This window comes from Haliotis rufescens, unplaced genomic scaffold, assembly GCF_023055435.1.
Source record: "Haliotis rufescens isolate VD_foot unplaced genomic scaffold, xgHalRufe1.0.p SCAF_8, whole genome shotgun sequence".
Lineage (NCBI taxonomy): Eukaryota > Metazoa > Mollusca > Gastropoda > Lepetellida > Haliotidae > Haliotis > Haliotis rufescens.
Genome location: NW_025964372.1, coordinates 38727862 through 38743632, shown reverse-complemented (window position 1 = coordinate 38743632; position 15771 = coordinate 38727862). Strand labels below are relative to the sequence as shown.

At 38.2% G+C, this 15771-nt stretch overlaps 1 protein-coding gene across 9 annotated transcripts in view; it reads left to right on the top strand.

Moving 5' to 3' along the window:
* LOC124138395 (potassium channel subfamily T member 2-like) overlaps nt 1-15771 on the top strand; it is a 175255-nt gene that overhangs the window by 151570 nt on the left and 7914 nt on the right. For 2 of the 9 annotated variants that reach the window (XM_048388876.1, XM_048388875.1), the window contains exons 20-27: nt 466-537; nt 974-1108; nt 3032-3143; nt 4923-5108; nt 5612-5743; nt 6005-6031; nt 8753-8812; nt 12638-12700. In XM_048388876.1, coding sequence (XP_048244833.1) covers nt 466-537; nt 974-1108; nt 3032-3143; nt 4923-5108; nt 5612-5743; nt 6005-6031; nt 8753-8812; nt 12638-12700 — 787 coding nt within the window. Of the gene's footprint in view, nt 1-465; nt 538-973; nt 1109-3031; nt 3144-4922; nt 5109-5611; nt 5744-6004; nt 6032-7550; nt 7584-8752; nt 8813-12637; nt 12701-15771 lie in introns of all 9 variants that reach the window. The other 7 variants (XM_048388878.1, XM_048388877.1, XM_048388883.1 and 4 more) reach the window with 5 other exon arrangements.

Below are 15771 nucleotides of genomic sequence, written 5' to 3'. Positions count from 1 at the left end.
CAAGTCCACTGTCTGTTCCATGAGGAAACCTGAGCTGCACTGGGTTGTCGTGACTCTCTTGTACTTGTAGGCACAACAGTCATAGGGTTGCCATTCATACGGGAAACAGGAAACTGATCTTTTTAAGGATGTAATTCAAAACAAAAGACTATCTATTACTAGAGATAGTTATTTTTCCTTTAAAAGTTCTTGAAGTAAAGTTGCAACCAAAAATGACATACAAGATATTTTTCAACCAAACACAGCTTTTCATTTTTTCACTTTGGTAAAGTTTTAATACATCTGGTCTCATCGACATAATGTTGGTTACATAAAATGATTGAATAGCCCTAACGCTAACTCTAAGTCAAACCATGTGAACTTTTCTTACATATTGAATGAGGTAAACATGGTACTTGACGAAAAGTACATGTATACATTCCATCCATGTGTCCTGAAGTTGTTGAAAATACTGTTCCCTTCCAGACCTGAGCCATCATTCCTTGAGACCATCTGCTACTTTCCACTGGTGTATTGGATGAAAGGATCTCTTGACAGGTAACTAGTGATGCATGTCCGTTTCTTACTTGTCACTGTTGGATTGGATGAAAGGATCTCTCGACAGGTAACTTGTCATGCATGTCCGTTTCTTACTTGTCACTGTTGGATTGGATGAAAGGATCTCTCGACAGGTAACTTGTCATGCATGTCCGTTTCTTACTTGTCACTGTTGGATTGGATGAAAGGATCTCTCGACAGGTAACTTGTCATGCATGTCCGTCTCTTACTTGTCACTGTTGGATTGGATGAAAGGATCTCTCGATAGGTAACTTGTCATGCATGTGTGTTTCAAGGCAAGCAAAGAATTGAGCTGTATGTAAGACAGGGAAGTCAATGGGTCCTACTCTGTTCATGAATTTTGTTAAGAATGTATCATGGTATGTTGTCTCCTGTCCTTGGTGCCAGAACCTATGTATGGTGTGTATGTTTACAGCCTGGATGACCTGCTTCGGGCAGGAATCAACCATGCTGGGAACGTCGTCATTGTCAACAAGGAGAGCTCCACGTCCAGAGAGGAGGAGACACTGGCCGACAGTAACACAATTGTATCTGTACAGACTATATTCAGGTAGATACCACACAGCTGTACTTACAGCAACACAATTGTTTCTGTACAGACTATATTCAGGTATATACAACACAGCTCTACTTACAGCAACACAATTGTATCTGTACAGACTATATTCAGGTAGATACCACACAGCTGTACTTACAGCAACACAATTGTTTCTGTACAGACTATATTCAGGTATATACAACACAGCTCTACTTACAGCAACACAATTGTATCTGTACAGACTATATTCAGGTATATACAACACAGCTCTACTTACAGCAACACAACTGTATCTGTACAGACTATATTCAGGTATATACAACACAGCTCTACTTACAGCAACACAATTGTATCTGTACAGACTATATTCAGGTATATACAACACAGCTCTACTTACAGCAACACAATTGTATCTGTACAGACTATATTCAGGTATATACAACACAGCTCTACTTACAGCAACACAATTGTATCTGTACAGACTATATTCAGGTATATACAACACAGCTCTACTTACAGCCACACAACTGTATCTGTACAGACTATATTCAGGTATATACAACACAGTTCTACTTACAGCAACACAATTGTATCTGTACAGACTATATATTCAAGTATATACAACACAGCTCTACTTACAGCAACACAATTGTATATGTACAGACTATATTCAGGTATATACAACACAGCTCTACTTACAGCAACACAATTGTATCTGTACAGACTATATTCAGGTATATACAACACAGCTCTACTTACAGCAACACAATTGTATCTGCACAGACTATATTCAGGTATATACAACACAGCTCTACTTACAGCAACACAATTGTATCTGTACAGACTATATTCAGGTATATACAACACAGCTCTACTTACAGCAACACAATTGTATCTGTACAGACTATATTCAGGTATATACAACACAGCTCTACTTACAGCAACACAATTATATCTGTGCAGACTATATTCAGGTATATACAACACAGCTCTACTTACAGCAACACAATTATATCTGTACAGACTGTATTCAGGTATATACAACACAGCTCTACTTACAGCAACACAATTGTATCTGCACAGACTATATTCAGGTATATACAACACAGCTCTACTTACAGCAACACAATTGTATCTGTACAGACTATATTCAGGTATATACAACACAGCTCTACTTACAGCAACACAATTGTATCTGTACAGACTATATTCAGGTATATACAACACAGCTCTACTTACAGCAACATAATTGTATCTGTACAGACTATATTCAGGTAGATACCACACAGCTGTACTTTAGTCAAGAAAACATAGCAAGACTCACCCCGGTTATGATCTTGTGGGCTACCTAAAGTGGTAAACATCAACAATCTACATCATGTTTGGTTTAGTTCTTACATTACACTGATGACTCATAGAGATGGGTCCCCAGCATCTATACTTGTCGTAAGAGATGACTAAAGGGATGAGGTGGTCAGACTCAGTGATTGGTTGAGTGAATGTCATCTTATCCCAGTTGCCTGAATTGATATTCATGATGTCAATCTCCTTGTGCCAATATCAGTACATTGTCACTCTTTACACCCTTATGGGTAATATAACTACATAGGGATTTTTCGTCAGATTTGGTCCACAGCAACCTGTGATTGTTGTTAGTTGCGAGAGGTCAGGATAGGGATCTTGGTTCATAGTGTGTCATCACACCCTGATGGCATGGATCGTTGCTCATAATAATAGCAATCACTGTATTGTCTGGTCCAGACTTGATTATTTACAGAATGCCGCCATAATGCTGGAATATTGCTGAGTGCAGGTTAAACAAACAAACAGGCAGACAAACATTAAGCTGACATCATGCAATATTGTTTATTATTTTTATAAAGGTGAAGTTGCTAGGGAATATTTATTGCATGTTTTATTTACATTTCATTCCAGATTATTCCCTACTGCCAACATTATCACAGAGTTGTCACAAGCTTCCAATATGAGGTTCATGCAGTTCCGTGCCAAGGACAGATATGCCCTCACCATTTCCAAGTTGGAAAAAGTAACTATTATACCTATACCTAGAAGGGCAATCATTATTATCTCCCCTTACATTGAAATACTAGCTTCTGATTGGTTAGACTGAAAAAAATAATAATCTTGGGTCTCAGGCATCACCCGCATCATCATAATGCCGCACATTTTGTTTTTATTTCCATTTCCCAAAAATAAAAAAATAATAATACTTAAACACAATGCAAAAAAAAAAATGGAAAATGGAAACAAAAACGAAACGTGCAATGAACTTTGTGATGATGTGGGCAGTGCCTGAGAACCAAGACTATTATTTTTTTTAGCCTTAAGGAGCAATTATTTTCCATATAGCCTGTCTCATGTAGCCCGCTCATGTAGACCGCTGAGAAATTGATCAGAACACACTTTAGGTAACTTACTTATTTTGCAAAAGTATTGTTGAGCTGAAATGAACTGATGTTTATCCGAATTCAGTGGGTAAAGGGAAGTAACTTGGTTCATTTGAATCAAAGTGTTTTACACAGTTAAACATAAATTCCTGTTCTGTATGATTGAATGTCAGTGATATAAATTTGTTGTCAACCTATCCCCCAGGCATATGGTGTGATATACCCTGTGTGTGAGCCTGACTGCTCGGGGTACATAGGCTCACGCACAGGGTACATCACACCATATACCCTCGAGGTAGGCTGACAACTTACATTACACTTCTAGATCATGATCAAAGCTGATTGAGGTGATACTGCAGCACTGTTCAGAACAGCAGCATCTGTTGATTGATACAGAAAGACCAATTTCATATGGTTATCATTGTACCAACAGGACTAATAGGGTGTCACGATATTCTGTCTTGCTCAGACGAACTAATGTAGGTTACTGTATTCGACGTAAGAAGCGTCCTGCTCTAATAAGTGCCCACTGCGATATTTGCTAATATATTGACCAGTGAACAATCCTAATTAGCACCCCTTCCTATTGATCAATGTACACAAGACTTATATTTCTGCGTATAATACGCACTCATATTCTAATAAGAGCCCCCTATTTCTAATTTTGAGAGCACCCTGGGCACTTATTACATCGAATACGGTAATTAGATTCTGTTGATTAATGCAGAAAGACCAATTTAAAAAAAGAAGAAGTTGTAAACATTGTTGTACTGAGTAAAACGGTATCATAAACTGTTATGTAATATATGTGTCTAGATTGATGGAAAGAAAGTTTTGTGTCGAATCAACTGCAGTAAATTGGAAGAAAGGGAGTGGGTCAAGCCTTAGAAAAACTGTTTATACCGAATGAAAATAGATTAGGTTGGATAGATGAGCAGATATGAGGAGATTTAGAAATGAAGGGTATTGAATGTGGCTCTATTGGCCAGCTCATGTTTCTGTCCTGAAAACTGAACAAAAGAACAATCTGTAATGTCTAATAGATGGCTGAGATTGTATGGCAGTACTTCCCATGGGTTGTGGAAAGTTTCTTCTGTTTCTTCCCATTGAAGCGAGAGATAGACGATGATTTTGACTAAATCTGTCATTCAGCCCGTAACTGTCGTTTAGAGTGTCTCCTGTTAACCTTTTCGAGGTCTAATGATCAGAAAACACATTCTGACTTTCACTTTTGCGATTGCGCAAGCAATGTCTGATTTGTCAGATTAAAGTTCGTTCTGAGGTCCTCAGGTCTCTGTAAAGATCTGATTTTAGTGGGATTTGGGTTGTTTGCGATTAATTTACGATGAACTTTCTTTTTACTTTGAAAACTGTTGGACAGGTTCAGTCCATTGAGAACAATCTGTCTCACTTTTCAGAAAGAGAGAGAGCGAGGATCCCACATCTACTACATGTTCCGACTGCCGTTTGCAGCAGGCAATGTGTTCAGTGCCAGTATGCTGGACACGCTGTTGTACCAGGCATTTGTCAAGGACTATCTCATCACCTTTGTCCGCCTCCTCCTGGGGATTGACCAGGCTGTCGGGTCAGGTCATCTTGCCTGTGTGAGTTCAAATGCATAACATTTATTTTTATGATCTTCATGTGGCATTTACAAGTTGTTGGTGATTCTGGGTTTGATTTGGTCAAAGCATCCACTGCATGTCGAAAGAGGTGACTTAATGGATCAGGCTTGACATAGTTAATTGCTTGTCATTGTACCCTGACAATATGGATTCTTGTTCATAATTTTTAGAATTAATGAAAGAGACATGAATTCACTCCATTTTGTATGCTTCTGTCCAAATTTGATTCGCGAGCCAGAAACCCGTCATACTGGGTTCGAATCCCAGTTCGCCTGATTATGATTCTAGGTTGGTCAGCACCATACCATGCTCATGGGTTTCACCAAAGTGGTAAACAATTAAGGTCAGAATAACTTCGGGCTTTCATTCCACATCAAATTGACTGGCTGTGATATAACTGGATTACTGTTAGAAGTGGCATTAATGACACTCCCTCACTCACACCCACTTGAATAACTTGGCATTCATCCCATTTCCCACAGATGAAGATCACTAAGGATGATCTATGGATCCGTACATATGGCCGCTTGTACCAGAAGCTATGCTCAACTACGTGTGAGATTCCCCTTGGCATCTACCGAACCCAGGTCCATACCGGGTCTGAGATTACCTCGGTAAGTCTTCATGGGTCTTCCAACCTTTGTTTACCCCAAGCTTGTGTATATTGTATCAAATCCTACTTTAATAGCAGGTTAGTAAGAGCCATTTCTATGTAATTGGTATCTGTTTTGTCCTTTCTGGTCAATAGTGGGAAGACTGTTCATTTTCTGCATTTTCTTTTGCATGAAATTAGCTTTACTGAATGACTGCATTCTTGTACAACTAGACTTTAAAGAATTTCTTGACATGCTGACATTTTATTCTTTTCTGTATAGAGCGGTATGGGTCACTCTCCTGTGAAAGTAAGTTCTGTTTGTCACCCCATGTGTGCAATTGTGGTCCCACCCAGGCCTGTGCAGGTGATCGGCTGAACCCACCCTCTTCCCCCACCCACTTCCCACAACCAGGGGTAGGCAGTACACCTTCATTAGAAGCTTATGAAGTAGTTTTTGCCAGACCAGTTTTGTTGCCTGTTTTACGTTTTAGTGTATCTGAAATTTGAAAAAAGTAAAAAATGTTGTGACTGAAAATATACTCTTTTGATTATCGTTTTACAAGCTTAACCTAATAGGAACTCAAACAAAATCCTTTTTTTATTTTGCTTTCTTCTGTATTCGGGCATGTTGATGCAGAAAATTAGTAAAACATCAGTAAAACACCAAAAATTGGTCTGGCCTTATTGTTTGAAGATGCTATGTATATATAGTTTTAGAAAGGTCTTATTGTTTAAGTTTATTAAAAACATTTAAAAAATATAATTGTGATATCATGTATTCACTATATTATGGTTTGTTCATTTTATTTGGAAATTGGATTAAACAAATATTTATAAAACACGTTCTTAATTTGTTAATTAAAACCAGTTAATTAATTAGTTAATAATAACACTAACACATACCCCAAAACTTCCGGGTTCGAAAGTTAAATATTTAGAGTACTTTGATCTATAAATGGAAGTGTGTAATTAATTATTTGAGAATATGCTGAAAAAAATAGTTTGTAGAGTACATCACATAGTCTTATACCTTCACTAATAGCCTAGGCTAACAGATGTTCGAATTCCAGGATCCTGTTGTAGATTTGCTAATTTCCTATTTGGGGGATAGACCCGTTATTGGTGATCCTGACTCCTAGACACTGTTCCCTATGCATCCCTCTGCTGCCATGCCCTGCCATGCCCTGCCACACCCTGCCACACCCTGCCACGCCCTGCCACACCCTGCCACACCCCGCCATCACCTGCACATGGACCGGACTGCACTGCAGGGTCAACTCTTAACACATACTGAACAGTGTGCAGTGATTAGCGCTCTCACACCCTAACATCAGAGAGTTTACTTATGCTGTTGTTTTGGTAGATTTAGCTTGTGTTTAAAAACCTGCAGTCCCACTGTGGCTGTCCTCAAGGTGGTGGTGATATTTGTATGTGTACACCCATGTCTGACCGGGCACTCCTGCTCCAGACATTCACTGATATCGACTGTCTATTAGTTTAAGCAACACAAAGGTGGAATGGTGAATTAAAGCATCCACATCCCCTATCATAAGGGTAAACAATTTTAAAGGACCATTTCTCAGTAATAATGTTTTTTAATACTGAATCGTGATTTACTACAGTTTTCAGAGTTCTTTCAGTTTGTCGATCTACATCTCTTGATTAGATGTGGACGTCTCCTTGACAACCAGACTGACATTATACATGCGACTTTGACCAGAAATTGCTTCCGGCTTACAACCATCTTGAAGCAGTTTCTTTTGTTTCCATAACAACTTGAGACAATACCTACTCATAATTACTGTATTTTACTGTCTTTTTATTAGCTAAAAAGGCAACGTTCATTTTTCCGTGGGAATGTGAGTAGATTTTATCCGATGCAGGAAGTCATCATATATCAGATATCACTTCTTGGATCTCGTCACCATTCGCTGTTTCCGTCAGTCAGTCTAGCTCACATCACAGTTTTCCATCCATGGATTCCATTCTGTACCAGCTCAGCTCATCAGAATCTTCTTCTGTTTTTTCTAACCAGTATGCTGTGTCTGGTTATTGCACTTTGCCTGCAGTGCTTGATCTACAGGTTCCGATATTTTGCGTTTTGAAACACTGCTGACTCATAGACTCTGGGCTGTTCAGAGATAGTCTGTTCAGGAACATGAGAATCAGGGAGTATCTGGAGCCTACAGTCAAACCTCAATCCAACTGTTTCCATCTCAGTGAAATCATCCAGTTTAAGTTATTTCATTTTACAAGTATTTGCAACATAGCAATGACCCATTCAGAATATGTAGACACACACACGAAATTGTTCTATATGAAGGGTTGCCAGGGTTTCACTGTTTATGCAAATTGTAAAAATAATTAAAGGGTTTTTTTCATCATTAGTAAGAGCAGACACATCTTAATTACAATTATTTATTTTTTTTAGGTTAAACTTTTTTTTAAAATTAGAATTTAAAATATATTTTTTTTAATTTCCCCTTATTTGTCATATTTTGTTGTTTTGAAGTTTTTAAGATACGTTTTCAACAGGTTTTATTTATTGTTGTATATGAAATATTGATATTGATAGCGATAGTAAATGCATTACCTTTTTTCACATTTTAATTTTGGGGATTGGATATATATATTTATAATGTGAAAACAGACGAAAATTCCAAACTGTCTCCCGATATTTCATCTCAATCCTTATATATATCTAGTAACTGGAAACCTGTCAAAACAGATTCCTCTCAGGGTTGAAATGTTCAATGTGAAAAGACATTTTTCTGAGGTATCTAAAACATGGGTATAGCTGGCCAGCAATGCTTTCCCTGATTCTCATATCTAGCGGATTGGACACATCACTCCCAAAGCACAGTTTTTGTGGAAGTTTACCATTTGTGAACACTGTGTTTGAATGCTGCCACAAACCTCTCACGTTTTATTTCAGTTGGATTCTGTTTGTAGATTTGCTACAAATCACTAACTTTATAGGTGATGTACAGCTTATTGAGTTGCATATAACACTGTCCTTATCCTGCAGTCCTCAACATGTGTCTCTCGGGATCAGTCCGCGCTCAATCTCGCGTTTAGAAATTCCTTTGTAAGTATACATTTATACTGTGTGCGCTTGCTGTTACTAATGATCCATTCTTCCTCTGCCAACCCATTCACACCCCAACTCTCTGTTTCCTGACTGCCTTGGTCAAGTCTAGACACATCACAAGTTGGAATGATAATACATAATTCACTTCATTATAGTGGAGAATATAGATCTGTTCAGATTATATTTTCCTGAGAATATTCAACATTTTATCCTGACAACACTTATTCATATTAAACTATATTAATTTTCAAACAAAACATATTTGATGAAAAAATTATGTTTTTTAAACAGATGTCAAAATTGTGATTGGCAATGGACTCTTAACAACACACATCATTCACAAAACAATTGCTTTGAGAAACATCCACATTCTGTGAGATACAAAATATGTGATGGACATACACTAAATGAAATACAATAGATATTTCCTCTGGAGGGAATCTTCTTTGAGAGGCATTTTGGAGTACTATGTAAGGATAAGATACATGGAAAACAACTTCTTTATTACAAGTAGGAGCATGTTTCGGTGTGGGTGCTAACGCTGTTATCAACGTTGCTCCTTATTGTAATAAAGAAGTTGTTCATTGATATACAGGAGTCTACAGGAGGCGATATCCACCCCTCCCCCCCCACACACACATCATTCAACTTCCTCCCTGGCCACATCTACCCAAGCCCCAGCCTCCCCATTCTGTTCAACAGATGCTCCAGCATGACCATGTGTACATTGTGAAACATCACCCCATCAGATACATCACAGACAGACCTTCTAACATCATCAATCATCAGGTCTAGTCTGTCATCATGACACAATGTCATGTCATGGCAGGGTGCGATTTTGTATTTTGTGTTTCCTTAACCCAGTTGTAACTCATGCACCACAACCAGTCAATTGCACTATTTAAATCCTCACATAATCCTTATATAAGGATGTTTTTACATATTATACCTTATTAAGATGAAACGTTACATGTTCTTTCTGTTCCTCAAAATTTGCCTCTGTCTTCTAAAACAAAAAAGTTGATTATTCAAAATATGATATGAGACTTTGTGAGGTTTTTAGTACTAATTGTTAATGAAACTTTGAAAAACAATTTTTGTAACAAGGGTTTTTCAAAAATAAAATTAAAGCAACTATTTCTGCACTGTGTGCAGCCTACCTGCATCTGATAATTCCCTGCACCAGACTCCTTACCCTCCACCCTGTCACTGGGGCTACCAAACACATTTTGTGTATGGATGATTGTTATGAGAATGTCTACAATAATGGACAACTGTTAACCACAAAAGTCAGAATTACTTGTAGACTTTGAACAACAAAAGTTAGAATTACTTGAAGACTTTGAACCACACAAATCAGCATTACTTGTAGACTTTGAACCACAAAATTCAGCATTACTTGTAGACTTTGAACCACAAAATTCAGCATTACTTGTAGACTTTGAACCACACAAATCAGCATTACTTGTAGACTTTGAACCACATGAACCACAAAAGTCAGCATTACTTGTAGACTTTGAACCACAAAATTCAGCATTACTTGTAGACTTTGAACCACAAAATTCAGCATTACTTGAAGACTTTGAACCACACAAATCAGCATTACTTGTAGACTTTGAACCACAAAAGTCAGCAATGCTTGAAGACTTTGAACCACACAAATCAGCATTACTTGAAGACTTTGAACCACAAAATTCAGCAATGCTTGTAGACTTTGAACACTTACTTTATTACCTATATTGAAAAAGACATGATCTAGCATTCAGAATGTATGATCTAATCGTGTGATCTAACTGCAATTTATGGCCTCACCATCATCAAGTAGACAACATATCATGTCAAGACAGATACAGCAATGCAAGTGAAACACAGTCAATAATGAAAATTATGAATAAAAGACCCCTATTATACAGATATAAACTTAATGGCCATTAATCCACTATTATATCATGCAGACATATTGTCTTGTTGGTGAACAACTGAGAAAAGTGAGCTCCAACATGACGGGTTGTTGAAGTAGTACTGCTGTACTGACTGCACAGCCACAGGAGTGAATATTGTTTTTACGCCGCTTTTAGCAATAATCCAGCAATATAACAGCGGGGGACACCACATATGGTCTTCACACTTTGTACCCATGTGGGGAATCGATCCCGGGTCTTCGACGTGACGAGCAAACACTTTAACCACTAGGCTACCCCACCGCCCAACACCGCCACAGGAACAACTGTCATTGAACAGCGTCTACCGTATTCGAAGTAATAAGCGCCCCGCTCTAATAAACGCCTACGGCGACATTTGCTAAGATATTAACTAGTGAACAATCCCAATTAGCACCCCTTCCGATTGATCAATGTACACAAGACTTATTTATTCGCGTATAATACGCACTCGTGTGTTATATGCACCCTTAATTATGGGCATTTAATTCTGGAAAAATACATCTGTCGTACATAAACATTTCAGGCTGTCAGCATAAACCACAAAATTTATCTTTCAACTCTGTATTTTTCACCAAAATAACATTCTAATAAGAGCCCCCTATTTCTAATTTTGAGAGCGCCCTGGGCGCTTATTACGTCGAATACGGTATATCGTGAGGCTGCACATTTGCATATAACCTTTCTCTTCTTTTTATGCAGACTATCCATTTAAGAAGCAAAATCTACATCTACAACCCACATGTTTTGTGAGCAAAGTCATCAATTAGTGTTGATATTTCATTCATTTCTATCCATACAAAGAAATTCATCCGTAGACCTGAACAGGCAAATTTGAAAATCGCACCCTGCTAAAGGCCATTCCATAACATCCATTGACCTACACCTTTAAAACTCTTGTAGTCCATGAATATCATCTCTTATATCTGTAATCTAAACTGACAGAAGTTGTAGGATTAAGGCTATTCTTGATAGGTTCTCAGGTGTCTTAACAAGTTATCAAAGACAACGGCAAAACCTCACCACTCTCAGCACTGGCTGCATCTTTCTCTGATATTCTGCATTTGTGCTGTTTGAGTCTATCTAGACATGATTCTGGCTTTGGGCCACATATATATATGTGTATATACTCTTGCAAGCATACACCTTAAGTGTATGTTGTACTGTTCTCAACAAAGCTCATTTCTGAGTGATGTGTATCCTCTCTTCAAATTTCGCAATCTCGATGTATCTTTTTCTTACCCAACAAGAAGTGTTGTACAACCAGAAGTATATTTATATAACACTTTAAAAATGTTTTCCTGTTTTAAATTGTTGACAAATAATATGCTTCTACAGATATTTCACAGATGGACAACAAGCATTCTGGGATTAATCTAACGAATTATGCAAATATTTCCATACAGTGTGTTCCTCCCTACCCTTCCTTTGCGTGATCTGTTTGTGAGATCTATCACATGAACCCATGTGATAACTGCCTACGTACCGTGGTAACATATGTTATATCACAATAATTGCCTCAATATTTCGTATACAATAAAAGTAATATAACTCTATTTCATGATAAGGTTATTGATACTGGGCTTTTCAAGTATGTATATACATATATATATTCCAACCAAAGTCAGCCATTATCATGAACAATAATTCCCTGACATGCCCACTTACTCAAAGTTATCTTTGGCAAAAATATATTTTATTTTGTTCATAACCATTTTCAGTAATAGTCAATGATTATGTTCATCCATGAAAAGTAGCATCTAAGTATGTTGAATTCTTGATACAGTTGGTATGTCAAATTTGCAATGTTGCTCTTCCTGGAACAACTCTTACTTAAGTTTTCCTCACAGACTAAAATGTAATAGCATGTGTATCTTATTAGAGGAATAAACAACGCACAGGCAATACGATGAAACTGCCACCAGTAAGGGGACGTATTAACTCAGTGAGTAGCCACATCAGATGCATGCATTTGGGTTGCTGTGGAAACAAGCCTATCAGATGCATGCATACAGGTTGCTGTGGAAACAGGCCAATCAGATGCATGCATTTGGGTTGCTGTGGAAACAAGCCTATCAGATGCATGCATTTGGGTTGCTGTGGAAACAAGCCTATCAGATGCATGCATACAGGTTGCTGTGGAAACAGGCCAATCAGATGCATGCAAACAGGTTGCTGTGGAAACAGTGGCCAATCAGAAGTCTTGCATTTATGAAGTGCTGTGGGAGCACAAGCCAATCAGAAGCATGCATACAGATTGCTCTGTATACAAGACAATCAGATGCATATATTGAGGTTGCAGTGGAAACACAAGCCAATCAAATGCATGCATACAGATTGCTGTGGAAACACAGGCCAACAGATGTCTTGCATTTATGAAGTGCTGAGGAAGCATAAGCCAATCAGAAGCATGCATACAGGTTGTTGTGGAAACACTAACCAATCAAATGCATGCATGCATTCAGGGTGCTGTGGAATAATAAGCCAATCAGAGGCATGTATTGCTGTGCATTGCTGTGGAATTCTGCCAGTCAGGTGTGTGCATGTATTGATGTTGCTGTGGCAAACATCATGTTTAAGCCAATCAGATGAATTTATTGAACTCGCTGTGAGAATCGGATGCATGTATTCAGGTTGCCATGGAAACACTATGGCACTAAGTGAAAGATAATACTGAATGTTGTGAGATCCTAACACTATTAATACCACTCCTGCAGGTAAGTGCATATACTAACAAGGCCTAGAGATGATAACAGACAATGTCAGGGATTGTCACACATTTTTCTTATATACATCTGTGCATATAAGTATGCAGGTATAGCTTTTGTCTCTTAGGCCATTACAAATTTGGTAGAATAGGTCTTCAGCAACCCATGCTTGCCGTAAAAGGCGACTATGCTTGTCGTAAGAGGCAACTAACGGGATTAGGTGGTCAGTCTCACTGACTTGGTTGATGCATGTCATCATATCCCAGCTGCGTAGATCGATGCTCATTGATTGGATTGTCTGGTCCAGACTCGATTATATAGCTGGATTATGGCTGAGTGTGGTGTTAAACAACAAACAAACAATCAAATTTATCATTAGCTGTTCATCCCTATCTTCACACTACCAAACATCCCACATCAAATAAGTTTTCCTTCCCTGCAAGTATCTGCAGACTAAACCATCACTGTGTGTTTCTCTTCTCTTTTTACTGGATGAAATACATCACATACTTAGTCCTACATTCATGCTCCATTTGAAAAAGAGCAACAAAAAACCTTTCCATCATAAGAAATGTCTGCTAAAAGTAGAGTCCAATGTAAGATTGTGAATGTATTATAAGCAAGTCAAGTGCTAATGTTCACATATGCCTTCCTCTTAACTCGTCACGATATGGCTGAAATACTGCTGATGTGACGTTAAATATTAACTCACTCACTTTCCCCTTAAAAACATTTTTGTTTCAAAAACAAAATATTAGAAAAAATATCCAACCTGACATTTTTTAAATGTTTGGCTGAAAATGTCATAAATAATTTACTGAAGCCTTTTTGCAAATTGAAGAAATGCCCTGGTTTCCCATACCCTAAAACTTACTGACCACATAAGAGGAGTTTTCTTTCTGAAGTTGTTCCCCAGTAAAACTTTTCCCCTATTTTTGTGTGCGCTGATTTCAATCATATTTTCTCCATTTATGCCTTAAGGAAGTGTAATTGTATATGTAGGAATAAGCATTCATCCTCATCTGACTCAGAGCAATATTCCTTATGACACGTGCTCCACTACTCCAGGGGGCACGGGTGGCCCAGTCGTCTAAGGCGCCGCGATTCGCTGTGCAGAGTTGCATCCCTTGGGCACACCAGAAACCTATGATTGTGGGTTCGAATCCCGGTTCGCCCCGATTATGTTTCTAGGTTTGTCAGCACCATACCCGTGCTCATGGGTTTCACCGAAGTGGTAAACGTCTGAGACCTGCATCACTTCGGGCTTTTCTCCCACATTAAGCTGACACGCCATGATGTAACTGGAATACTGTAAAAAGCGGCGTGAAACCCAACTCACTCACTCACTCCACTACTCCACTGTAAAGGACACTGAAATATGGAAATCTTTCTCGGCTAACAACTTTGAAGTTATTAATAAAACTTTCAGCATTTCATGGAATAATCTGAAAATAACCAAGCAGTTTCAGATTATCTATCCCAAGTTAAGTATGTTGATATATTGTGGGCTTTGGTGGGGAATATAAAACGTCAATGCCAGAGAATAACCAGTCTCTGAAACAGATTCCATTTGGCATAAAGTGCAAAATAAGAGTGAAAATTCTATGAATGGATCACCGAACATCAGTGATGACACCAGGTGTTCATAAAAAGGGTAAGCATGTTCTGCCCTACTTGTAGCACCAGCCACTCACACAATTTCATAAAAAGGTAAGTTTTTGTGTCCTGACTCCACATAGCAGAACTTTTTTACTTCCAAAAGGTCATCCATAATTTTGATTGCAAGAAGGTCATTCTGTATGTTAATGAAAGTAATTTTTTTGTGAAAAGGTGGATAAATGTGGGTTTTCCAATGGCAAGCTCTTGTCCGTTTATTGTTGAAAGTTGTTAGTTCTCACTACCGCTACACAAAGATCTGAGGACATCCAAGTCCGGGTCACGTCAGACCGACCTTGTGCAAACTTTGACTGACCAATGGAATGACCAATCAGAAGGGCGGCTTTCTCGTGCTTTACGGCACTAATTTCAAATAGGAGACTACTCTTCGAAACATATTTTGATAAATTCTCGATTACAAATTTGAAACCTGAACAAAAGAACATTCTGGAATGGCTAATAGATGGGCTAGATTGTATGGATTAAGTCGTTAAACCCGTAACTATCGTTCGGAATAAAGTTTTCGAGGTTGCATGATTAGAAATCACATTCCAACTGTCACTTTCATAATCTCGTAAGCGACGCGCTGATTGGTCGGATGAAGGTCATTCTGACGTGTCCCCCTAATGGGATGTCTTCAGATCTTTGTTTA